This window comes from Polypterus senegalus, chromosome 4 (assembly GCF_016835505.1).
Source record: "Polypterus senegalus isolate Bchr_013 chromosome 4, ASM1683550v1, whole genome shotgun sequence".
NCBI classification, from domain to species: domain Eukaryota; kingdom Metazoa; phylum Chordata; class Cladistia; order Polypteriformes; family Polypteridae; genus Polypterus; species Polypterus senegalus.
Window position 1 is genome coordinate 5,432,354 of NC_053157.1, and position 27,743 is coordinate 5,460,096.

Consider the following 27,743-nt stretch of genomic DNA (forward strand, 5'->3'; position numbering starts at 1 on the left):
GATAGATAGATAGATAGATAGATAGATAGATAGATATGAGAACAACACTCATATCAATGACAAAACAATTACATTAACAATCATGTTACGTTATTTTTAAAATTTTTCCTTTTCTTTTTCGTACCTTCTTTAACACACTACTTCTCGCTCTTGAGCTTGGTATTCTATATATATATATATATATATATATATATATATATTATATTGAACTGTGTACTGGTTTGAGGAGACAAACTAATCCGTGTGGTTGGCAGGACACACCAGTAATTCATTTAGGAATTTCCCTAAAGTTCCAAATCTTATTAACAATGCATATACTTAGACCTACTCTTAAACAGGTTTAGGAACTGATCTTACAACAAATCAGTGCCACATTTAGGCTGAAAAACTATAAATATTACAATAACACTTACCATTCTCCCCCAACATGACCATTATTTCAGAGTCTGTGAATTCTCCTTCCACAATCTCCAAGACGAAGTCTCCCAGCTGCTTTTTCATCCGTGGGTATTGGTACCTACACATCTTTTTAACTTCCTCTTCATTTGCAGTTTCTGCTACCTTAAAAACTAATGATGTTTCCCTAAACCTCAAATTTTCTGTTGGAACGTAGCCATCAAGGAAAATGTTAATACCTATAAGCAAAAACAGACAAACACTTGTTATAGCCAATTTACTGAGAATTCGTTTGTCACTTGAACAATTATTAGATAACCAAGAACAAGATTCCAGAAAAATCGCTTTTATCCATTCCCAATTCCAATATCGATACTCCATTGAAGACAATCCAGCTTTCTATTGTAGGCAGATACAAGGGTGATCACTAAGTTAACACATAAAAATTCTATCTATAATTCAATCTCATCATTTATAATGATAAACAGCTTTCCACATAAAGATTAATGTTTAGTTATATGGTATTATGTACCATTTACCCTAACCGTTAAATTTGTTTTATGAAATCAGCTTACCTTGACAAACTAAAGTTGAACATCCACTACATGCGAGCCTGAGAACTCATCCTAACTATAGAATATGCCAAAGAAGATTTACAGTCTCTGATCTTATTATAAAGTAACAAGATTTTTGTTTTTCATATAAAAAACACCACCACACACAAACAATATTTTCTATTTAAATGAATTTACTATTAAAACTATACACATTTTAAAATTTATAATAAAAAAATCCTGCTATGGTGTTACCTTCCCGAACGCTGAAAGGCATGGTAACTACTCCATAAGCACTTGGCACTCCATACAGACAGCAAATGAAGTCAGACAGGTAATCCAGCACACTCAAGTCATGTTCTACAACTATGATATACCTAAGGAAAAAAAAAAAAAAGTTTTATAATGTTTACAAAGTATTCACATAAAACAGACTATTTAGGATTGGTGAACTGATAACTGAAACTCGTGGATCTTTACTAGCAGTCTAGAGCTAAAGACGAAAGGAAGATACATTTCAGCTTTGGTTTAGGAGATAAAAATGTCTTTATTTTTGTTCCGATTGTTTGACAAGATAGAGATGTTCAATAAAGTTTTCCATTAAAAATATGATATTCTTATATGCCACTTATAAGAAGAACCTGAACACAGTATTGTGTGACACTTTCCAATCACTGGCTTAATGGTGTATAAAGACAACTGTTACGAAAATTCTGCTGGAGATGCACCATTGGTATACATTAAAAAAATATCCTAACTGATTTTCTTAACCACTTATATCGATTGGGGCCAAGTTTTTCCTATCTTTTCTTTCTAGAAAAATAATTGCCCGTCCATTACATTGCACACAGTTGTACCAATACAATTTAAAAGTAAATGGGCTGAACACTATGTCCTTGATCACGTCTTACTGGTGTCTTTGGAGGAAATTTATACACACAGAGAGAACATGTATACTTGACTGGGTGACAACACAGCCTACAAATGAATCTGGGAAGAAGCACTATAAAGATACCTTGCTATTTGGAAAATATGAATAGGTCTTAGATAATTAATTCAGAAAGTATTCACACCCCTGCACTTCCTGCATGCTTTATTGTGTTGTGGTTTAAACTTCAAATGGAAAAAATTGCCATTTTTGTCCATCAATCAACAACCCAAAGTGAAAACAAGTTTTCAGAAAGGTTTACAAATGTATTAAAAAAAAAAAACTGAAATCTCTCATTCATAAAAGTATTCAGGACCCTTAATTCAGTTCTTTATAGAAGTTCCTTTGGCAGGAATACTAGCTTTGAGTCTTCGTGGGCAAGTCTTTCCCCAAGAGGAAATTCACACACTCCAGCAGCAGCATACTGATAAAGAACAATATTAAATTAAAGAGTGATAACAATGCAGATATAACAGACAATAACTTTGTATAATGTTAACATTTACCCCCCCTGGGTGGAATTAAAGAGTCGCATAGTGTGGGGTCTCCTCAGTCTGTCAGTGGAGCAGGACGGTGACAGCAGTCTGTGGCTGAAGCTGCTCCTCTGTCTGGAGATGATCCTGTTCAGTGGATTCAGTGCCCGTCGCTCTGCCACGGATGTCAAACTGTCCAGCTCTGTGCCTACAATAGAGCCTGCCTTCCTCACCAGTTTGTCTAGGTGTGAGGCATCCCTCTTCTTTATGCTGCCTCCCCAGCACACCACCGCATAGAAGAGGGCGCTCGCCACAACCGTCTGATAGAACATCTGCAGCATCTTATTGCAGATGTTGAAGGATGCCAGCCTTCTAATTAAGTATAGTCGGCTCTGTCCTCTCTTACACAGACCATCAGTATTGGCAGTCCAGTCCAATTTATCATCCAGCTGCACTCCCAGGTATTTATAGGTCTGCACCCTCTGCACAGTCACCTCTGATAATCACGGGGTCCATGAGGGGCCTGGGCCTCCTAAAATCCACCACCAGCTCCTTGGTTTTGCTGGTGTTCAGTTGTAGGTGGTTTGAGTCGCACCATTTAACAAAGTCCTTGATTAGGTTCCTATACTCCTCCTCCTGCCCACTCCTGATGCAGCCCACAACAGCAGTGTCATCAGCGAACTTTTGCATGTGGCAGGACTCCAAGTTGTATTGGAAGTCTGATGTAAGTTGGCTGAACAGGAGCGGAGAAAGTCCAGTCCCCTGATGCGCTCCTGTGCTGCTGACCACAATGTCAGACCTGCAGTTCCCGAGATGCACATACTGAGGTTTGTCTGTAAGATAGTCCACGATCCACCAATGCCACCAGGTATGAATCTACTGCCATCTCTGTCAGCTTGTCCCTAAGGAGCAGAGGTTGGATGGTGTTGAAGGTGCTAGAGAAGTCCAGAAACATAATTCTTACAGCACCACTGCCTCTGTCCAAGTGGGATAGGGATCTTTGCACAATTGGGCAGTTTATCCAATTCTTCCTGGTAGATCCTCTTGAGTACGGTTAGACTGGCATCTTCAGGTCTCTCCAAACGTGTTCTATGGGGTTTATGTCTGGGCCACTTAAGGACAGTCAGAGAGTTGTCTTGAAGTCACTCCAGCATTTTCTTCACTGTATACTTTGGGGGTCATTGACATGATGAAAGGCAAACTGTCGAGTGCACTCATGTATGTGTTTTATTTCAAGGTCCTCTGTGTATTTGACTGCATTTATCCTTCCCTCAGTTCTGATCAGGCTCTCCATACTGGATGCTGAGAAGCACCTCCAAAGCAAGATGCTGCTAACACCATGCTTCACTACAGTGATGGTGTTAGGCAGGTGGTGAGTCGAGTCTGTACTTTGCCAGACATATTATTTGGGGTCCTGCCCAGTGAGTTAAAATTGTCTCATCAGACCAGACAATCTCTTCCCTCAGGTTCTTAAGAGTCCTTTAAATGCCGCTTGGCAAACTCCATGTGGACTGTCACGCCTTTTCCTCAAGAGTGTCTTCCGTTAATCCACTTTACCATAAATGCCTGACTGTTGGAGTGCTACTATGATGGCAATCCTTCCAAAAGGTTCTCCCATCTCAACAGAGAACTTCTGAAGCTCTGTCAGAGTGACCTTTAGGTGCTAAGTCATCTCCCGGAACAAAGCCCTTTATGCCCAGTTGAATGGCAAACTCTAGAAAGAGTGTTAGTGGTTCCAAAAGTCTTAATGGTTCCAAAAGAGTTACTGAGGCCAATGTGTCCCTGAGACCACTCAAAGTGGTTTTATTCCCTAGTCCTAATCTATGCCTTACCACAATTAGACCAGCGACATCAAAAAGGAGTTAGTTCATTGGGCTTCACGCCTTGGTCTTTGTCCTGACAGGCAGTTTGAATTATAGGACCCTAGATAACCAGGTGTATGTGTGCCTTTCTAAGCAAAGTCCAATCAATTCAACTTGTCACAGGAAGACTCCAATCACGTTCTAGACACATCAAGGAAAATCAAAGCAAAAACGATGCATCCGAGTACAATTTGGAGTGTCACAGCATAGGGTCTGAATACCTCTAGGAATGAGAAATTTCAGTTTTTGATTTTTAATAACTTTGCAAAGCTTTCTGAAAGCATGTCGTCACTTTGTCATCACTGACTATTCAGTGCTGACCGAAGGGTGAAAATGGCAATTTTATACATTTACAACTAAATCTATAACAGAATGAAGTGTGCAGAAAGTGAAGGGGTCTGAATACCTTCTGAATCCGCTATACATATACTTTTACTTTTAACGTTTTCCCAATTTTTTTTTTGTGTGACCAGATTCTTTTTAAAATCATTTTAGAGTTTGTGAAGACAAATAAGCAGTGTAAAGTACATACATACCTGTCAGGGGTAATCAAAGACCGAATCGTAATGGCAGCTTTCAAACGCTGCTTGACATCCAAGTAACTGGACGGCTCATCAAACATAAAACTACAAGAAGAAAAAAAAAATATATATATATATTTATAAATAAATAAATTTATAAATAAATAAATAGGGGAAAAAAATTTTGAATTTGTTAAAGAGAAACCTGAAAGTTGGATCTTACATGTCTGCTTTTTGAATGCATACCACCGCACAAGCAAAACGCTGCAGTTCTCCACCAGAAAGGTCTTCCACATTTCTACCTCTAAGATGAGTCAAATCTATTTGAAGGAAGAACGAAACAAAAAGAGAAATTTAATATTTGTAAGCGACAAGCACAATACAGAGACTTTCAGTGGGACTAGCATTACTATGATGTCCCACAATAATAAAATGGTTATAGGAGATGAATATGCTAGACAGTACTGCTTCCCGAGTACCCTAGAACTCCGTAAAGTCAAGAGCTAAAAGCAAGAACAGGCTTCAAAAACTGCACTTTTGATATTGTGGAAACATTTGACTATAACAGTAAGAATGATGCAATATACCGTAAATACTTGCGGATAAGTTTTCCCGCAGATAAGTCAGGACTTGATTTTACTGTATAATTTCCGTTATTTTATAATGTTGGTCATATAAGTCAAATGTGGAAAACTCCCGCTATTGGTCCAAGAGATTACGATATGCTAACACCCACCTGAGAGAGTAACCACGGAGCACACAACTTTTTATTTTCTATGTATTGTGCCTACGTGACCACACGGTAATACCCGCACTATTCTGAAGCAACGTTTGCACAGTTTTGTGTTTTTTGTATGTCACACCCTCATAACACCTTTATCGTAAGAGCATCCCTTATCTACGATGGAGCGCTTGATCACAAGAAAATATGAAGCTGGTTTTAAATTAAACGTCGTTGAAAGTACCGCAAGAAATTGATAACTGCACTGCTGCAACAAAATTCGATGTGTCTGAAGACGACGTAAAAAAAATAAAAATACATACATACATACAAGTGTCATATTTTTGAACGGGCGTATAAATCAAGGTCTGATTTTAAGATCGATTTTTTGGGTTTCAAGAATTATACGTGAGTATTATACGGTAATTACTAAAGAAATTCACTGAGCTGTCATCCTTTTACTTTACCATTATGCCTGACATACATTGGCAAAGTATCCATGTCAATCTGGCCTGTAACCACTTTGAACAGTTTTAACACCTAATTTGTTTCTAAGATTAAAGAATCAACGAAACATGCTAGATGTTAAGCGAGAATGCAATACCGTATAGTACAAAGTAGTTTTAGGAGGGGGGAAAAAAAAAAAAACGATAAAGGAACCCAAAAGAGCATGTCTGCCATTATATTGTACTGTACAATTAGGGGTGTAACTAACAACCATTTTGCCAAATGATTAGTTGTTTAATTATTGTTTCAACTGACTGATTTAGCATATGCAAGTATTTTATTCAAGAACTAGCTCCGTTACCTGTATAAGATAGGTGGAAATCTAAGTAATCAACGTAGACCTCAGCATTAACATTTGCAGTGCACCATGCTCTCTGTTATATGGCATTTGGTATGGGATACTTAAAAAGCAGTGTTAATGTGTTTGTGATGTGCCATCGTTTGGAATGAAAGAGATATAGCAACCGGACAAACACACACACACACACACACACTTATCCTTATGTTAGATTAGATAACTTTTCTTAATCCGTTGGGGAAATTTAAATGCATACAGCAGCAGAAACATAAAAAACAAAGATACAGACTTACAAGACAGATAATGCAGCTAATCAATCAGTCAAGGTGGACAAAAGTTTCATTCCTCACACACTGTTCTCTTTTGTAACAATTGGTACAAGTATGATCTAAAATTATATTTCCCAAAAATGTACAGCAATAAGTATTGCTACTAACTTCCATCTAAAATCCAGTTTAACATTTCAAAAATTGAGGTTTACATGAACAGGAGGACTGAAACAATTGTTGAGCGATGACAAAAGTTTCATAAAAGTGTATTGTCTGATTTTATCCACTTGATGGCAGCAAAAATCACTAGATGAATTTCAAACTTTTTTTTTTTTTTAATACAATACTGCATCAAGTAGTGGCCACTGTGATTATTAAGAGAGATACTTTGCAAAATAACTTTTCTATATTGTGCATTATTTGGTGTTCTGCACTGTTTAAGCTGCCAAAAGAAACATAAGAAGGTGACAGAGAGTAGCTGGATTGTCCCCAATAATGAGTGAGAGTGGAGCATTATGGTTCTTCTCCCATATGGAGTGAGCTCAACTTTGCACACCTAGAAAGATAGACTTCTTACTACACGTGAAGGTGAAATGACTCAACAAGTTTGAGTTCATTGATTTTCAGTCCTCCACCAAATTTTAAAATGAGATTAATGTTATTCTTAAGTCAGTAAAATGAAACAGCTGTAAATAACAAGGAAACCGATTAATACAATTAATTGGCAACTATTTTTATTTTCAATTAAATCGCCCCCCTCCAGCTACCGCTCGCAGTGTCCCCAGGCTGAAGATGACGGAGAGGCAGTTACTGAGGCACATGCGTCACAGCTGCTGACCCGTTCGTAAGTCGAAGGTCGGATGTCTGTAACCTGGGGACTACCTGTAATGGCTTTCATTTTGAACATATTCTACTCAAGCAAACATTGGGTGGATACTTTAAAACTAGACAATATGGCACAAACACTTGCTAAGAAAATGATCAATTTCTGTAAATGCAAAAGTAATGCTGGCTAACTTTCATAGTAAAATAAACTCCGCAAAGGAATTTCTGTTGGACCAAATTCAACGTAGAAATATTAAAATAATAAGATGTTCAATTACACTATGACCTCAACTCCGGACAGGAATTACTAGGCCCAAATGAATAAGTGGTATGAAATCCAGCAAGCTCAGTTGTACTGCTGGGGGAATTATGGGTGACAGTGCTGTAAAGCACATTAAAAAAAGAGCGAAGTGAAGAACAGAAGAACACAAATATAACTGAAATTGGGGTAATGTGGTGCAGTGGTTAAAGCTCTGAAGTTCAAACCCTTGAGGCTGTGGGTTCAAATCCCACTAATGACAGGGTGTGACGCATGTCACTTCACCTGCCTGCGCTCCAATTGGAAAGACAAAAGGAATGGAACGAACTTTATCTGTCAGACGCTGCCTTGGATAAAAGGCATCAGCCAAGTAACAACAATACTATTTTCACACCAGTAGGTGGCAGTAAAATTTGCATTTTTTTTTTTTACAAAGCATAAGGCCCTTAACATACAATTGCTCCATCCTGGGTATGACATTAATCTGCATCCATCCCTTCATGTAGGCCCTCCAACCTCCATCCATCCTCTTCCGCTTATCCGAGATTAGGTCGCGAGGGCAGCAGCTTGAGCAGAGAGGCCCAGACTTCCCTTCTCCCCAGCCACTTCTTCCAGCTCTTCCGGGAGAATCCCAAGGCGTTCCCAGGCCAGCCGGGAGACATAGTCCCTCCAGCGTGTCCTGGGTCTTCCCCGGGGCCTCCTCCCAGTTGGACGTGCCCGGAACGCCTCACCAGAGAGGCGTCCAGGAGGTATCCTGATCAGATGCCCGAGCCACCTCATCTGACTCCTCTCGATGTGGAGGAGCAACGGCTCTACTCTGAGCTCCTCCTGGATGATTGAGCTTCTCACCCGATCTTTAAGGGAAAGCCCAGACACCCTGCAGAGGAAATTCATTTCAGCCACTTGTATTCGCGATCTCGTTCTTTCGGTCACTACCCATAGCTCATGACCATAGGCGAGGGTAGGAACGTAGATCGACTGGTAAACTGAGAGCTTTGCCTTACGGCTCAGCTCCTTTTTCACCACGACAGAGCGATGCAGAGCCTGCATCACTGTGAACACCGCACCGATCCGCCTGTCAATCTCCCGCTTCATTCTTCCCTCTCTCGTGAACAAGACCTTGAGATACTTGAGCTCCTCCACTTGGGGCAGGATCTCACTCCCAACCCTGAAAGGGCACTCCACCCTTTTTCGGCTGAGGACCATGGTCTCGGATTTGGAGGTGCCGAATCCTATCCCAGCCGCGCTAGTGGGCATACCTTCTGGGAACTCCCTCGTTCTGCTGGGAGACTTCAATGCTCACCGCTCACAATGGGCAATGACCGTGAGACCTGGAAGGGCGTGGTTGGGAGGAACGGCCCCCTGATCTGAACCCGAGTGGTGCTTTGTTATTGGACTTCTGTGCTCGTCAAAGATTGTCCATAACGAACACCATGCTCAAGCACAGTGGTGTTCGTATGTGCACTTGGCCTCAGTTCGATGATCGACTTTGTGGTCGTGTCGTCGGACCCGAGACCAAATGTCTTTGACACTCAGGTGAAGAGAGAGACGGAGCTTTCAACTGATCACCACTTGGTGGTGAGTTGGCTTCGATGGTGGGGGAGATGCCGGTCAGGCCTGGTAGGCAAAAACGTATTACAAGGGTCTGCTGGGAACGCCTGGCAGAGTCTGCAGGGCAAAACTTGGGGTTGGTGGCAGAATTGGCACTACAGCCACCATAAAAAAAACTCAACACTCTTCCACTCCATCTGAACTAGTATGGTGCTGAGGTATCACCCATTGCATGGCTGCACTTGGGTCCTAATCTGGATCCTGAGTTGGTTTGTCGTGGGGTCGTTGCGGCAGTGCACTGTATCAGTGCGTGCTCCTAACCCCTTATAGCACTTCGCTTCTGCACAAACTGTCCCAAAGTCATTTACTTGTTTTGGTTTGAAGAGAGAAATCCAAACACATTTGAAACCACTTTCTGGGGGCTTCTGCATCCCTATAATATTCAGTGCAGTGACAATGCAAAAAGTGGACTTTTCATTTTAATCCATCCACAGATTTCTCTAACTTGTTCATCCAGTTAAGGGCCTTTCCAACTACCCTGGGTTGGGTGGTAGATCATAACAAAGCACACTCAATTTTATAGACCTACATACAATCACCAATGAATCTAACATTCACATCTTCGAGATGTGGAAGGACAACTGGAGTACTGAAGAGATAACACCAAGCAGACAATGGAAGAAAATGCAAACTCTGCAAAGACTGATGTTGACAGGATCAGGATTCGTACCCAGGACTCTGATGCTGTGAAGTGACAGCACTAAATCACCACACCACACCACCGCTACTTTCTCTATAAACCTAACTGTGTAGCTTACCAAGTTGATCACAAACAATATCCTCAGTCTTGGTGTCATCTTTTCTGCTCAAGATGGAACCCACAGTACCCTGTGAAAAGGTTAAGAAAAATCAATGAACACGTTCTTGAAAACTTAAAAGCAATCTTAACTCACTGTCCATCTACAATCTTATATTATGTTGGCAACATTTGAGGGAAAAAAAATAGCAAACAGACCCTTTGGCAAATAATGTAGAAAAATAACCTTTCCAGAATGTGTGAGGCAGATATAGACAATAAAGTACTTTATAGCTAACCTTACAATAAGAATATAAACAGGATCTGTTAGAAATGGAATTATAGTCTTGTTTATATTATAAGTCAAGCACAAATTAGAAAATATAAAAAGATTCTGCTGCCTGCCAGATAAATAAAATGCCGACATCTTAAACTTTTATGACACACGATAAACTGCAAAGCTTTATTTTTCCCCTCACGAGTTGCTCAACATTTAGATGATTTGAACAGGTTTCAGAATATAACCACATGCAAAACTCAAAGCCAAACAGCATAAAACTTTTTCTTTTTAAATACTTAAAACTGTGAATAAGTATTAGGGGAAATAACTTTCCACTTAGGTGGTTATTAACTTTCTAACCTATTGTGTTGCAGATTTCTACTGCTAAGAATTCCATGTTTGACTCAACACCCAGGTAATACTGAAGTTTAACACTCAGAATATGCTTTTAAACATTTAAGCAAATCCAATCTGATTTTTCATATACAAGGTGAAAATGTCTATTATCGGTGCAGAAAACTGAATGGGGACTGAATTCTGTTTTGTTAGACTTTGTCTCTTTTTGTTTTGTTTTACTTTCTGATTTTTTTTTTCTAGTTTGTCTATGAAGTCATATGTTGTATAATTTTGACTCTGACTGAATGCAATGTTATTTTCTTCAAATACAGTCATATGAAAAAGTCTGGGAACCCCTCTTAATTCTTTGGATTTTTGTTTCTCATTGGCTGAGCTTTCAAAGTAGCAACTTCCTTTTAATATCTGACATGCCTTATGGACACAGTAGGATTTCAGACAGTGAAAATATGCAATACACATCATAAAATTAGACAGGGGCATAAATGTGGGCACCTCAACAGAGATATGACATCAATACTTAGTTGAGCCTCCTTTGCTCCAGACGCTGTCCTCCTATAGCCTGTGATGAGGGTCTGCATTCTGGATGGAGGTATTTCTGACCATTCTTCATACCAAATCTCTCCAGTTCAGTTCAATTTGATGGACAGCCTGCTTCAAATCATCCCATAGATTTTCGATGATCTTCAAGTCAGGGGGCTGTGACGGCCATTCCAGAACATTGTACTTCTCTCTCTGCATGAATGCCTTTGTAGATTTCCAACTGTGTTTTGGGTCATTGTCTTGTTGGAATATCCAACCCCTGCGTAACTTCACCTTTGTGACTGATGCTTGAACATTATCCTGAAGAATTTGCTGATATTGGGTTGAATTCATCCGACCCTCGACTTTAACAAGGACCCCAGTCCCTGAAGTAGCCCCACAGCATGATGGGACCTCCAACAAATTTGACAAGAGGTAGCAGGTGTTTTTCTTGTAATGTGCTGTTCTTCTTCCACCATGCAAAGCCCTTTTTGTTCTGACCAAATAACTCCATTTTTGTCTCATCAGTCCAAAGCACTTTGTTCCCAAATGAATCTGACTTGTCTAAATGAGCATTTGATACAACAAGCGACTCTGTTTGTGGTGTGAGTGCAGAAAGGGCTTCTTTCTCATCACCCTGCCATGCAGATGTTCTTTGTGTAAATTGCGCTGAATTGTAGAACGATGTACATGTACACCATCTGCAGCGAGATGTTCTTGCAGGTCTTTCGAGGTGATCTGTGTGTTGTCTGTAACCAATTCTCACAATCCTGCTCATGTGCCGCTCCTGTATTTTTCCTGGCCTGTCAGACCTGCTGCATTCGTTTAACAGCAACTGTGCCTGTGGCCTTCCATTTCCTGATTCCATTCCTTACACTTGAAACTGACAGTTTGAACCTCTGAGATGGCTTTTTGTGTCCTTCCCCTCAACCAGGAGACTCAACAATCTTTGTTTTCAGATCTTTGGAGAGTTGCTTTGAGGATCCCATGCTGTCTGTCACTCTTCAGAGGAGAGTCAAAGGGAAGGAAGCACAACTTGTGATTGACCACCTTAAATACCTTTGACAGGCATTCAAATCAGCACAATGACAAGGGGACCCACATTTGTGCACAGCCAGTTTTTCACATTTGATTTAATTTCATACAACTAAATACTGCGTCTCTAAAAATCTTTGTTTGGAAAACACCGCAGTTCTTAGATGTTCCTAGGATATGAAAGACATACCACTGTTATACCTTTTTTGTTGAAAGGAGAGTCAATTATTATGCAGGCTGAGAGGGGGTCCCAATTTTTTCATCTGACTGCAAATAAAAATGAAAAAAAGAAAACGGAATGCCCAACTGATAAATTTAATTTAATGCCAGTTTGTCTGGCATTAAAAATAAAGAGCAGTGTCTGCTTCTCTTTTAAACTCTCCAAACACGTTTACACAGAAACAGCACTGCACATTGCAAATGACTTGGACTTCATAATCTTTCTGCTGTGCCAGTTTCCCGATTTTACAAGAAAATCACAATACTCACAACGTATCTTTAATAACAAGAGTAACACAAACCTTGACTGTTTTGGGGATTTGGTCCACGTACTGAGGTTTAACAATGGCTTTAAGGTCATCTTCCAAAATCTTGGTAAAGTAGTTTTGCAGTTCAGAACCTCTAAAATAAGTAAGGATTTCCTGCCAATCTGGAGGTGCCTTATTGTGGGGGAAAAAAAGATAAAAACATTTTAAAATTTGCAAGCAAAGTAGCAAAGCCAGGAACAAAATTCCAGTATTATAAACACAGAACATGTTAGAAAATGCACAAGAGGCATCATATTCAGGTGTGTTTGGCAGCTACGTTAAGAGATATGAAAGTTGGAGTATTTCACTTTTTTATTTACTTCATTCAACAATCAGTTATTACATTTTTATAACTAGCTGTGTGAGGCCGTGCTGTAAAAAGCCCGGGCCCCTACAAACTACTGAAATCATCAGAAAAAAAAAAAAAATCATTGAAATGCAGAGTCGTCGGGTTTCATTTTGCTTTTGTGTTTGCCCCCGCTTGTCTATCAGCAGCTAAACGAGTTTCTCTCTCGTTTGTCTTTTCTTGGTGGTTCCATTTTGGTGATGGAGTGATTTTCTATCAGCTTCACGCTGCAGCCTCGTCCTTCTTTCTTCTTCCTACTTGTTACCTTGGGGCCGCCCAGTCAGCTCTTTGAGCTTCATGTTGTAGCCTTGCACTTCTGGGCCAGACAGACAGACACACACACACACACACACACACACACACACTTCCACGCGTAGACGTTTATATACAAGATTTTTGTTCTAGTGAGTCGTATTGAAAAAATAACAGTTATAATCGAATCCAATTACAGGTGTTAAGGGACAAAATCAAATACATACTTTTTAACATCACTTTTTAATGGAGTTAAAAACAAAACAAAAAATGGGATTGTGGTGACTTAAAAGATTTTATAGACAGCAGATTCTAACTGATTTCAAAATGGCATCAAATGATGTGCATTAGTGGTGGAGGGTCTGTGACTAACTGTTGTTCCGTTTCCTTAAATATAAAAATGTTAAAAGAATGCCCAACATAGTATCTAAACAGCAGCAAATGTAAAATAACCATTAGGGCTGTGCGATATGACCAAAATCTTATATCCCGATATTTCATTTCATATCCCGATATCACGATATAGTACATTTTCTTTGTATTCAGTGAATAGTTTATATAATCACCACTCCTTTTTTTCATTTAAATTAAAAAAATCAAAAATGAGAAGTACTCAACTTGTAATTATTTCTGTTCTTTTATTTAGAACATTTGAGCAAATGTTTGACTTAGAATGTAAACATAAAATGTTAATGTATCAAATATAACACACTTTTCAAAAACAAATTACTAAAGGCCCAATATAAAATACTGCTATATAAAATGCCTGACATAAGCAAAATGTGAACTGTAGCAGCAATAACTCTCACAACATATATTAAATATAAAAGAATCAAAGCACTAACAACTAAACTATATAAGGCCAATAAACCCTTTAAACAAAATAAATACAAGTCTAACATTAACTGTCAAAACCAAATGTAAACATTGTACTTCAAACTGTAGCAGCAATAAGGCTTACGACAAAAATATATTAAATATATAATATTAAATATAATATTTTTTAGGCTACATTCTAGTAAAATGTTAATTTGCACATCGTAGTGTGGCAAATCTCCGTTAATGAGTTACAGCTGATCGCCCCGTGGACTGGACGGCGCTAACGTGTTGATGCCGTCCAACCCCAAGCACGGGCGATCCGCGTAACTCGTTAACGGAGATTTGCCGTGTTAATGCAGTTGTGGCGTAAGCGTAATTTTAACAAGATTAACGCTGACAGCAAACGCTGCAGGGAAAATTATGCCTTAAGCAAATTGTTTTGGTAGCAATTAATCTTCCAAGCTTTTAACATGCTCCTTTAAATAGTACCTTTACAACTGTAATATCCTACGTGGCCTGCTTCTCAGTTGTAAACTCTCTGCACGCTCGCTCACGTGCTTTTTGCGGAGGTGGTAGAAGAGGTTTGTCGTGTTGGAGTCTGTGGTAGCGATCGGTTTGCAGCATAATTTGCACAGTACCGTTTTCTGGTCCGTGTCAGACTCTTCAAATCCAAACCATCTCCATACTACAGAGGTAGCCCCTCGTTTAAGAACAAGGTCCTTCTGTGTGGAGCTACCTGGTGTTGCCTCGTCTTCATCAGCTATGCTAGTGTGTCTGCATCCACGTGGTGGCCATCAAAACAATGAAAAAAATATTGCCGTAAACAGTTTATTTTGCGACACCACGAAACAAACGATAGCGTAATGTGCAGCGATAGACGTTTTCATATTGTCATCCGATATATATCGTTATATCGAACAGCCCTAATAACCATTAATACAAAATGATCAAAACCAATAAATACCCAATCACAGTATGAAGAGAGAATAGCAACTGAAAGCAGCTCCCCATCCAGCTGTTCAGGTCAGGGAATACGCACTGGTACAGCACATTGCCAAACCCACCACATGACAAAAGAGCTCGGGATCCCGGTTGGCAACCCCCTAGGGACACACGCAGTCCAGTCCCAACTACCCGGAAATGACCAGCTATCTGCCACAGCCAGGTGTTATGTGGGATCCCTTTGACCTGGTCCAGCCACTCAGGTCCTCAACAATGAGCCGGATCCCCCTCGGGTAACTGCGCCACAAGGATGTAGTGCCATAACTGACACTCCTTCACAAAGCAGGAAATGTGCCTGCTGTTCATCATCAAGTCCTTCCAAGAGAATCCTACAGTTGAGGCCAAAATTATTAGCCCCCCTGGAATCATGGAACATTTTCCTAAACTTCTTCCCAAAGTTTGCGACATTGATGAAACCTGATATAATCAAACATCCACCAGTGCGATTTACTAGCTTTTGATACATTTTGTAATATAAAATATATCTTTAGTCTTGCTTTATATCAAATATAGTAAAAAATGGGGTGGTCAAAAATATTAGCCCCATGTTAATGTTTGCTTTCAAAACACACCTACACTAATTAACCAATCAGCTTTGAAACCACACCTGTGCAATCAATTGGCTTCCTAACAACACTTAATCAGCATAAAAAGACTCCCAAGGCACAGGGCTCTTGAACACATGAGAGTGACTACTGTTACTGACCATGCCAAAGACAAAGGAAATCAGTCTGGAGCTCAGAAACAACATAGTAGAGGCTCATGATAAGGGGCAAGGCTACACTGCCATTTCCAAGCGATTCACAGTGTCTAGAACTGCTGTACGTTGCATCATTGCCAAGTACAAGACGACAAATCAAGTTAGAAACAAACCTGGCCGTGGCCGTAAGCGCACGTTTTCAAGAACTCTGGAGAGAAAAATAGTCGGAGATGTCAGCAAGGAACCCCGGACATCTGCCAAGATGATTGTTGCTGACCTGGCCTCTTCTGGAGTTGATGTTTCAAGGAACACAGTTGTGAGGGCTCTTCACCGTGGTGGGCTTCACGGCCATCGTCCCAGAAGAACCCCTTTACTCAAAGAGCGGCACATCACTGCCCGACTGAGGTTTGCCCGTGAACATTTGAAATGTAAGGATGATTTTTGGAAGTATGTGCTTTGGTCTGATGAGACTAAACTGGAACTGTTTGGGCACATGGATGTTGCTTATGTTTGGCGAAGAAAGGGACAGGTCTTCAAACCTAGGAACACAGTTGCCACAGTTAAACATGGTGGTGGGAGCATCATGCTGTGGGGCTGTTTTGCAGCCTCAGGCACAGGGAGCCTTGTTCGGGTGCATGGCATCATGAAAAAAGAAAATTATGTTGACATTCTGAGGGGGAATATGCAGAAATCTGCTCGTAGTCTAGGCTTAGGTCGTCGCTGGGTCTTCCAACAAGACAATGACCCAAAGCATACATCAAAATTAGTTCAACAGTTTTTCAAGGATACCAAAACCAAGATCTTAGAGTGGCCCGCACAGAGTCCAGACCTCAATCCCATTAAGAATCTGTGGCGAGTGCTCAAAGTGAATGTCCATGCTCGGAAACCACGCAATTTGGACCAGCTAGAACAATTTGCAATGGAGGAATGGACCAAAATCCCTCAGGAGACCTGTGCTAATCTAGTAAAGACCTACTCTAATAGATTGTTGTTAGTTGTGGCTCAAAAAGGGTACAGTATTGACTATTAATGGGCATGGGGCTAATAAATTTGGATGTCTCATTTTTGCCCTTTCTTGTTTCCACTCAGTGTGTCAATAAAATATCCAAACTACAATTAGTGGACCTTGTTATTTTGGACACAGATACGCTTTAAAAAACAAACATTTGTTGTTAATGGTCATTTTCATATTGGAATCAGGAGTGTTGCCTAATTTCATAAGGGGGCCTAATAATTTTGGCCACAACTGTAAATACAAAGAGGAGTGTTTCATTTATGTTGCCTCGAAAGTATGCATATTGTAATCGTTTTAGTTAGCCAATAAAAGGTGTCATTTTGTTTGGCTTTTCTCTACATTTATGTTAGGTAGAATGCCCAGATGGGGCTGGGTGGTCTCGTGGCCTCAGACCCCTGCAGATTTTACTTTCGTCTGGAGTTTTTTTTTTTTGTTTTAGATCACTGAAAGATGCTGAGAAATTAATTCACGCTTTTGTTTTCAGTCGACTAGATTACTGTAACGCACTCCTCTCAGGACTACCCAAAAAAGACATCAATCACTTGCAACGAGTGCAGAATGCAGCTGCTAGAATCCTAACTAGGAAAAGAAAATCCAAACACATTTCTCCAGTTTTGATGTCACTACACTGGTTGCCTGTGTCATTCAGGATTGACTTTAAAATACTGCTTATGGTTTATAAAGCCTTAAATAATCTCGCTCCATCTTATATATTGGAATGCCTGACACGTTATATTCCAAATCGTAACCTCAGATCCTCAAATGAGTGTCTCCTTATAATTCCAAAAGCTAAACTTAAAAGAAGTGGTGAGGCGGGCGGCCTTCTGCTGTTATGCACCTAAAATCTGGAATAGCCTGACAATAGGAATTCGCCAGGCTTGTACAGTGGAGCAGTTTAAAACACTGCTGAAAACACATTACTTTAACATGGCCTTTTTATAACTTCACTTTAACTTAATACTGATACTCTGTATGTTCAATTCTTCATAATAACTATTCACAGTGGCTCCAAAATCCATACTGACCCCTACTCTCTCTTCTGTTTCTTTTTCCGGTTTCTTTGTGGTGGCGGCCTGCGCCACCACCACCTACTCAAAGCATCATGATGCACCAACATTGATGGACTGAAAGCCAGAAGTCTACGTGACCATCATCATCAGGTCCTTCCATGAGAACCCTAAATACAAAGAGGACTGTTTCATTTATGTTAGGTAGATTGCCCAGAGGGGACTGGGTGGTCTCGTGGTCTGGAACCCCTACAGATTTTATTTTTTTCTCCAGCCTTTGGAGTTTTTTTTGTTTTTTCTGTCCACCCTGGCCATTGGACCTTACTTATTCTATGTTAATTAATGTTGATTTATGTTTATTTTTTATTGTGTCTTCTATTTTTCTATTCATTTTGTAAAGCACTTTGAGCTACATTTTTTTTTATGAATTAGTGCTATATAAATAAATATTGATTGATTGATTAAGCCTTAAATAATCTCGCTCCATCTTATATATCGGAATGTCTGACACCTTATATTCCAAATCGTAACCTCAGATCCTCAAATGAGTGTCTCCTTAGAATTCCAAGAACAAAACTTAAAAGAAGTGGTGAGGCGGGCTGGCGGCCTTCTGCTGCTATGCACCTCAAATCTGGAATAGCCTGCCAATAGGAATTCGCCAGGCTGATACAGTAAAACACTGCTGAAAACATTACTATAACATGGCCTTTCTATAACTTCATTTTTTTCTTAATTTAACTTAATCCTGATACTCTGTATGTTCAATTTCCTCAAAATAACTATTCATGGTGGCTCTAAAATCGGTACTGACCCCTACTCTCTTTTCTGTTTCTTTTTCCGGTTTCTTTGTGGTGGTGGCCTGTGCCACCACCACCTACTCAAAGCTTCATGATGCTCCAACAATGATGGACGGATTAAAAGGCAGAAGTCTATGTGACCATCATCATCATCAAGCCCTTCCGTGAGAATCCTAAATCCAAAGAGGACCGTTTCATTTATGTTAGGTAGAATGTCCAGAGGGGACTGGGCGGTCTCATGGTCTGGAATCCCTACAGATTTTATTTTTTCTCCAGCCGTCTGGAGTTTTTGTTTTTCTGTCCCCTGGCCATTGAACCTTACTCTTATTCGATGTTAATGTTGATTTATTTTGTTTTATAATTGTGTCTTTCATTTTTCTATTCTTTAATATGTAAAGCACTTTGAGCTACTGTTTGTATGAAAATGTGCTATAGAAATAAATGTTGTTGTTACTGTAACTCCCTGGTCATCGGACCTTACTCTTATTCTATGTTAATTAGTGTTGTCTTATTCTAATCCTTACTTTGTCTTTTATTTCTCCTCTTCATCATGTAAAGCACTTCGAGCTACCTTATTTGTATGAAAATGTGTTCTAGAAATAACTCCATCTTCTCACTCCAGTGTGAAAGAACACATACACAGCAAAAAAATATGCTCTAAAAATGACCAAATAATCATATTAAGCAATTACTCTACAGAAAAATCAGGGTTTATTTTTCTGAGCCTGCTTTTTCCATTACAGCAACAAAGGAAATCATAGCCTACCACAGTAGCATCAGACATAAGGCAAGAAGAAGCCCCTGAGGCCTGCACATTTCAAGGCATGTTAGCTCATTCTTGGCCAGGTTAGTTAGAAGGACTGCAAATTATCAGTACAGAACTTAGAACAGGACAGTTACAGAAATGTTTGGAACCAAGTTTCACAAATTCCAAACTTGGTGGTTTGAGTTGGCAAAGCTTCTCCTACTAAATCTAATTTCGAGCATATGTGTTAAAGTCTTCTGCATAAAAACAGGAAAATCTTCTAATAGGAGGACATAAACTGAGCAGAGCTGGATGTAACAGGCAGTCCAGTAGTATATAAAAAATAGGAATGGTAAGTAAATTAGCAGCTTTTAACTTCTTGATTTTACTTTTGTAATTTTGTTCAGCACATCTTGGCTAGCGTCAACTTGTCCCTTCAACACTTTTTTGACTATCAATGGTCACAAACTTTTATCAGCGGACTGTGGAGTCCACCCTCCCTGGGGGTATAACATCCCGAAATGACAACCAACTTATCTTATGGCCACAAAATGGTACCGAGTGTGGCTACTGTCTGATACGGTCCCTGTGGAAGATGAATGTTCTCTTCGTTCCCTTGTACTAATTCATGTCTGAGAAGTAAGCTTTACGAAACCATACATTATGTAAAAATATTTGTCCAAAGGACTCAAGATCGAAGCATTCCACACATGAGTCTGCCTTATCACGTTCTCCCTTAGTTTACATCTGAACGCCATAACAAAGGGGCCAAGAAATCAAGTTGCACAAGGGGCGTTGAAAGGGGCTCAAGGATTGTGTATAATAAAAGTGTTGACTGTTGCATTTCATAATGATATTAAATCACGCATTATAGGGGTATAAAAACTTTGCCCCACCCTACAGACGATGTCATGTATATTGATTGTCTGCTTTTCTGAAACTCTTCTCACTGTGACGCTGAAAAATAAAGCTGCTATATAACCACACCTGCTGTTTTGTCTGAAGTCTTCGTCCACATCCCACACTGAAGATTAGTTTTGAAAACAGAAACTGTTGGCATCAGAGGTAACCTACAAAACCGAATATCAAGTTGGTTCACCAGCATGAGGCTAGGGATGTACACTGGCAATCGGAGGGTTGCCGGTTCGAATCCTGTAAAAGCTAAAAATGACTCTGCTCTGTTGGACCCTTGAGCAAGGCCCTTAACCTGCAATTGCTGAGCGCTTTGAGTAGTGAGAAAAGCGCTATATAAATGAAAAGAATTATTATTATTATTAAAGAGTTTAGATAAGATGTGAAGCCATCAGTAGAGTCCCTCAGGTGTCTGTCCTTAGACCAATGCTTTTCTAATCTTCTGACATCGATTCTGGTGAAGTTATTAAACTTGTAGAATTCGCAGATGATACTAAAATTGGGTGGGATAGCAGATTCTGAGGCAGCAAAACAATTCAAGACGAACTGGACAATCTTTAGAACTGGGCAAACACTTAAGATAATGCAGTTTAACACAGAGAAGTGCTGAAAGTGGGCAAAAGGAAAAGTCAGAAAGCAACCGGTGAAAAGTATTTAAGGGTTTCCATTGACACAACATACTCATTAATAAAGCAATGTGCCAAAACAATTAGAAGGGCAAATAAAATGTAACCTATCATAAAAACTGCTGAAAGTAACTCAAGGGACATTACGCATCGATTATATAAGACACTAGCTGAAATACCCAACGTTGCTCGGGAGGAAACTAAAGTGTTTTTTTTTTTAATTGTTTGAGACAAATATAATTACAAAAAAAAAAAAAAAACACAACTTTAAAAATAAATCAACAAACAACGAAGACTCACTAATGTGCTTGTGTTGCGGTCTTGTATGTATGGTATCATCCAGCGGACGCTCAGAAACAGCCAACTCTGTTTAACTGCAAAAGCAACAGGGGTGCAGTGGCAATCAAACATAAAGAATGCTGGCAGTCACCTCCAGTTCGCCCTCTGGTGGTCATGCAGAGTGTCAACTGGATGATAACATGCATACAAGGCCGTAAGATCACTGCCCCCCATCCCACCTCCAGAAGTGGGTGGGTTAGGGTTGATTTCACCCTACAGTATTGTTAGTCAACCAATGAGACACAGGTGTACCAAGCTATATGAAAATCGCTCCGGCCATGATGCTGGAACATACATGCACACACACTGAATTATATATAGATAGATAGAGAGATTGAGAGATAGAACTGGGACAACTGTGTGTAGGGCAAGTCTTCAAAATTCTCAAAAGATAATGATACATTAGATCAGGGCTTCGTAACCTGAGGTTGGACCCTAGGGGGTCCGTGGATGGGTTTCGGGGGTCAGTGAGGGTCAGTGACCTGAGACGAAGACTGGACACCTTTGGTACTGTCTCTCTCCAGAAAATCCTTGGGTGCCGTTGGCTCGACTTTGTGTTGCTCATGGTGTCCCGAATAAGGCATATGACCTGCATTGTGAAGGAGTGTCAGTTACGGCACTACGGTCATGTGGCACCATTACCCGAGGGTGATCCGGATCATAAGATCCTCATTGTTGGGGACCCGAGTGGCTGGACCAGGCCAAGGGGTCGTCCACGTAACACCTGGCTGCGGCAGTTAGAGGGTCATTTCAGGTGGGACTGGACCGCGTGTCTGCCTGGGGGTCTGCCTGCCTTGTGGTTGCCAACCGGGATCCCAAGTTGTTTAGTTGTGCCAGTGCATGCTCCCCAACTTGTGAGGGTCAAATAAAAATTAACATTTATATTCACTATACAGCTCGGTTCTGTTTATTTCTCTCATGCATTACGTCTCTCGCCATTATTTTTCTAATTAGAAATAGATTGGATGTCCAAGATGATTTGCATGTCATCTTGTCGAAGACCACTCCACAGTTTCATATTCTTATTCAAGGCAAACAAGAACCACCTTCGCATTGAAATAAAGGAGATGTAATAGTAGTAATGGTAGTAGAAAACTAGTAGTAATAGATCAGTTTTAATTTACACATGGTTAGATCAGTTATTAATTTACAGGATGGTATTTCACAATCATAATAGGTGGCCATTACTTTTTGCATTAAAAAAGAGTGATTAAAATTGTTTACTTTAAAGTTTAGTAATACTTTGTGTATGTCATACATGTATGAGACAGTCAAATCTCAATAAATAAAGTACATTATAGTCATTGCACGCAAAGCTGTTTTTATGTGAAAATTTCTGGGGAAGGTGGGTCCATAGGTTTCATCAGATTCTTAAAGGTTAAGAATCACTGCATTAGATCTAAATTCTTTTGATTGAATGATGAATCCCATACATGAAGACACAAACATAAGCTAAGAGTGACGCCAAAAAGCACTTCTTTACTCAATGAGTTGTGGAAATTTGGAACAAACTATCAAGTCATGTAGTTAAATTAGAAACCTTGATAACCTTTAAGAGGTGTCTGTAAGAGATAATGGGACAGCTTAGCTATTAGCTAAATAAATAAGTTTAATGGACTGAATAATCTCCCTCTTGTTTGTCAAATTGCTTGTGTTCTTGTGGGGGACTGTGTGCTGTTTTGGTCACCATATTACAAAAAAAAAAATAAAAAGACATAGCAGAGAAAGTTTAGTTTTGATGTCGCTACACTGGTTACCTGTGTCATTCAGAATTCACTTTAAAATACTGCTCATGGTTTACAAAGCCTTAAATAATCTCTCTCCATCTTATATTCCATATCGTAACCTTAGATCTTCAAATGAGTGTCATCTTAGAATTCCAAGAGCTAAACTTAAAAGAAGTGGTGAGGCGGGCGGCCTTCTGCTGTTATGCACCTCAAATGTGGAACAGCCTGCCAATAGGAATTCGCCAGGCTAATACAGTGGAGCACTTTAAAAAAAAAAAAATGCTAAAAACACATTGCTTTAACATGGCCTTCTCATAGCTTCATCTTAGTTAAATCCTGGTGCTCTGTATATTCAATTAATTATCATTACTATTCATGGTGGCTCCAAAATCCATACTAACCCCTACTCTCTCTTCTGTTCTTTTTCCGGTTTTCTCTGCGCCACCATCACCTAATCAAGCACCGTGACGTCCTTACATTGATGGATCAAAGGTCAGAAGTCCACGTGACCGTCATCATCAAGTCCTTCCATGAGAACCCTAAATACAAAAAGGACTCTTTCATTTATGTTGGGTAGAATGCCTAGAGGGTGCTGGGTGGTCTTGTGGCCCCCTGCAGATTTTATTTTTTCTTTGTTTTTTCTCTCTTCCCTGGCCATCGGACCTTACTCTTATTCCATTTTAATTAGTGCTCTCCGATTTAAATTCTTACTTTGTCTTTTTTCCTCTTTCTTCATCAAGTAAATCACTTTGAGCTACATTATTTGTATGAAAATGTGCTTTATAAATAAATGTTGCTGTATAGAACAATGGCTAAGCTAATTCCGGGACTGCATTGTATGAGCTAGGTTTAAACAATTTAGCATCAGTGCATTCAACTTACATCATATTTTCCAAGGTTTGGCTTCTGCTTCCCTGCTAAAATTTTAAGGGCTGTTGATTTACCAATACCATTTGTGCCAACCAATCCTAAAACTTCTCCTGGTCGAGGTATAGGTAATCTGAAACAAAATAATTGATAATTATTTCAACTTTTAAAAGTTGTATCTGTACACATTGAATGATAAGTCTGTACTACTTTTTACCACACTTAAAAATCAACACATTCTGTGCACAGTAATTATACACAAATGTCACTTTACTAGTACAGACAACTATTGTTTTCCCCATAATAATTTAGCTGTATGCTCCATGTTAAACTTGAAATGTTACACAATCTATTACATTTGCTAAAAGTCATACGATGCACAAGCACATAAAAATAATGAAGCTTTCATATGTTAATGCATACCTGTGCAGCTTAAAGGAGTTAGCGCAGTATCTGTGAGTTGTTTCCTTCTCCAGGTTGCTTGGCAAGTTGACGATAGACAAAGCTCCGAAAGGACATTTCTTTAAAACACAAAGCGCAAATGGCAAATTAGATGTTAAAACAACACATGCTGTTATTAATATGAAGTATTTTCATATTAAATGAAAACTGGCAACAACAATAAAAAGAATACAAGCATTAATAGAATATACATTTTCCTTCTGATACAGCAGGGTTAACAATTTTTCCCTTAAGCCCATCAAAACCAAGAAGCAGGATGAAGACTTTAAGAAGCAGAATGCATTGTGGGGAAATATTTGTAGAGGGTCAGCAGCTTTAAGAGTGCCTGGAGTTACCATCACTGAAGTGGGAACACCACAAATTGGTCATATGGCGCTTTTCCACTGCATAGTACGGGCACAGCACGGTTCAGTACAGCTCACCTTGGTTCGGCTCAGTTCGGCTCGGTTTGCGTTTCGACTGCAGTTTAGTACCGCTTTAGAGTGGGCGGGATTATTCACGTGCCGTTATAGTTGCACCGCCTCTACTGCCGTGACATCATCGTAAACGCACCACAAACAAACACACAACAATGGAGCATATTGACGGAATGGTGTTCTTCATTCTCGGCATGTGGATGTTTTTAACTGTTTGTAAGTCCGATGGTAGCCGTGTGCGCCCAAGAGCTTAGCGACCTCCCGAAAAATTTTTTCATTCCGCGTCGCCCCATCCAGCTCTCGCTGGATCCGCTCCTCGGCTACCAGCGAGAGGAACGTCTGTACTTCCTCAATAGACCACGAAACAGCCATTTTTGGTTAAAACAAAATGGTGCGTCCGAACCTTCGCTGGCTGTGCTAAAAATCTAGCGGGTCTGTTGTGTCTCGTGTCGCAAGTTCAGTGACGCACTAATGACGATTTTCTCCGGCCAATCAGTGACCAGCAGAGTTTACACGTCCCGTTTTGGTAACGGTTCGGCGCTTGGAACCTCAACTGAGGTGGTACTAAAAAAAGGACCAGGTACCAGGTACTGTTCCCAGTGGAAAACCCCCCAAAAGTGAGCTGAACTGAACCGTGTCGTGCCGTACTATGCAGTGGAAAAGCGCCAATAGTCAAATAGGCTCACCATAGCCTTTACTTCCCTCAGAAGTCCGAGGAAAGCTCATATGTTTCCATTTATGGTCCGAAATATCTGTAGTTGCCTGGCAGAGTCTGTCCTCAATGGCTGCATTACATTCTAGAATGGCAACCTTCTCAGCCCACACTCACCAAGCACTACAGAGGATGGTGTATTAGTTCAGGTATCAGCATATCAGGATTATCACAATTGATTGTATTTTACTACTGTCATTGCTCGGTTGATGGACATGCAAATAATTTCCACGTACACTTGACATTTAAATTATTTCTAATTGTAAGAGCGAATCTTAGAAACTTAAAGCTGAGAGCTAAACTCAAATTAGTGTTTGCTTAATTTAAATAGAATATAATTTTCTTTCTTAGTCATAGACAATGGTATAGTATTTTCCCCCCTATAAGTTAAGTAAAAGAGAGAACTTTCTTGATATAACCGAGATAGTTATTTGTTAATTGTGTCAGTTGTTGTTTACCATGTTCATAGTAATGATGTCTGGATTTATAGATTAGTTGTTCAGTTTCTTTAGTTGTCAAGAGGTTTAGTTCTGAATGTAGAGCCTGCCTTTTCCTATGTAGAGTCTCGCTTGGTAGTCTCGCTTGGTAGTCCGGCATGTTCTTCATCTATTCTAGTAATTTCAATTTTTATCTCTGCTACTTTCTAGGCTTCGAATTTATTTCTGTGGGAAAGATATGAGATGATCTGTCCTCTTAAGAAGGCCTTAAGAGTTTCCCAGAGTATTCCTGCAGAGATCTCGGAGGATGTATTTGTCTCTAGAAAGAATTTGATTTGTTTAGATATAAATTCCATACAATTCGTCAGCTAATAGAAGCGGGTTGAGGCGCCATCTGCGGGGTGAGTGTATGGGGCTCCAAGATCATAGGTGCATGGTCAGAAATAACAATAGCATCGTATTTGGAAGATTTAATCATAGGCAAGAAGTTATTGTCTATAAAGAAGTAATCAATCCTTGAGAAGCAATGATGTGTTGGTGAGTTGAAAGAATATGTTCTTGAATTTGAGTTTAAAAACCTCCAGGGGTCTGATAAGCTGTGATCAGTTATAAACTTTGTAATTATCTTTGCGGTGTTAGATGCCGTTCCCCCTGTGGAAGAAGTCCTATCTAAAAGTGGATTTAGAACACAAAGTCCCCAGCCATTATAACTTTATGAGTGTTCAGATTATCAGTCAGTTGTTGTTTAGAACAGGTCCCTGTAAACAGGGCCTTAAAAGAACTCGGAGATGCGATGGGCATACAGTTTTCTGACCGTCGTTTTGAAATGGTTCAGTAACGTTTTGAAGTGATTTGTAACAAGATTTAAGCTTTGAACAGAACTAGTTTTAACAAGAAACCTTTCTCTTTTATGCCATTTTAATTTTCTCGTTTTTGTGTAAACTGTTTTACTTTGAATTTGAACTAAAACTTTTAAAAATGAGGCAGCGCGGTGGTGGCGCTGCTGCTGCCTCACAGTCAGGAGACCCGGGTTCGCTTCCCGGGCCCTCCCTGCATAGAGTTTGCATGTTCTCCCCGTGTCTTGTGTGGGTTTCCTCCCATAGTCCAAAGACATGCAGGTTAGGTGCACTGGCGATCCTAAATTGTCCCTAGTTGTGTGTGTGTGTGTTCCCTGTGGTGGGCTGGTGCCCTGCCCGGGGTTTGTTTCCTGCCTTGCACCCTGTGTCGGCTGGGATTGGCTCCAGCAGACCCCCCGTGACCCTGTAGTTAGGATATAGTGGATTGAATAATGGATGGATGGTGGCTCACCGTTTCCACAATTAATCAGTACTATTTTTTTATTCGTTAAAAATATTTCTCAGTCTGAAAAGCATATACTGTACAAATGTGGTATCTACTGAAATCATCACAATATTTTTTATATGACTTTTTGACTGTACTACTCTTTTATTTTATTGACTTTATTAAAATCAACATTCCATAGACATTGATTTTGTTTAAATCAAACAACATTTTATACACATAAATTTAACAAGAAAAAAAAAAAAAAGGTTTGAAACAAATCAACCTCCACCCCTGAGAAAGAGAGCTAGGCCAGCAGTGTAAGTGAAAATAGATATATTAATAAATGAATAGAGATAAATGGAGTAAAAAAGAGGGGAGAGAACCTGCTACCTCAATGTAAATGCTTAAACTAAAATGTTATTAATAAGATCCTGCCAGGTTTTCAACAAGTTTTGTCCAGGTCCTCCAAGTGAGAATCTGATTTTTTCCAGTTTCAAATAGTATATAACATCAGTTACCCACGGACTTCGAATAGGAGAGTTAGGATCCTTCCAATTGAGCAAGACAAGTCTACGTGTCAATAGTGTAGTAAAGGCCATT

General features: G+C 39.8%; 1 protein-coding gene across 1 annotated transcript in view; it reads right to left on the reverse strand.

Annotated features, from left to right (window-relative positions):
- abce1 (ATP-binding cassette, sub-family E (OABP), member 1) overlaps positions 1–27,743 on the reverse strand; it is an 80,143-nt gene that overhangs the window by 29,776 nt on the left and 22,624 nt on the right. The window contains exons 4-11 of the mRNA XM_039750198.1: positions 24,256–24,353; positions 23,848–23,965; positions 12,673–12,810; positions 9,983–10,052; positions 4,958–5,054; positions 4,750–4,839; positions 1,206–1,327; positions 414–635 (exon numbers count right to left, since the gene is read on the reverse strand). Of these exons, the coding sequence (XP_039606132.1) occupies positions 414–635; positions 1,206–1,327; positions 4,750–4,839; positions 4,958–5,054; positions 9,983–10,052; positions 12,673–12,810; positions 23,848–23,965; positions 24,256–24,353 (955 nt within the window). The remainder of the gene's footprint in view (positions 1–413; positions 636–1,205; positions 1,328–4,749; positions 4,840–4,957; positions 5,055–9,982; positions 10,053–12,672; positions 12,811–23,847; positions 23,966–24,255; positions 24,354–27,743) is intronic.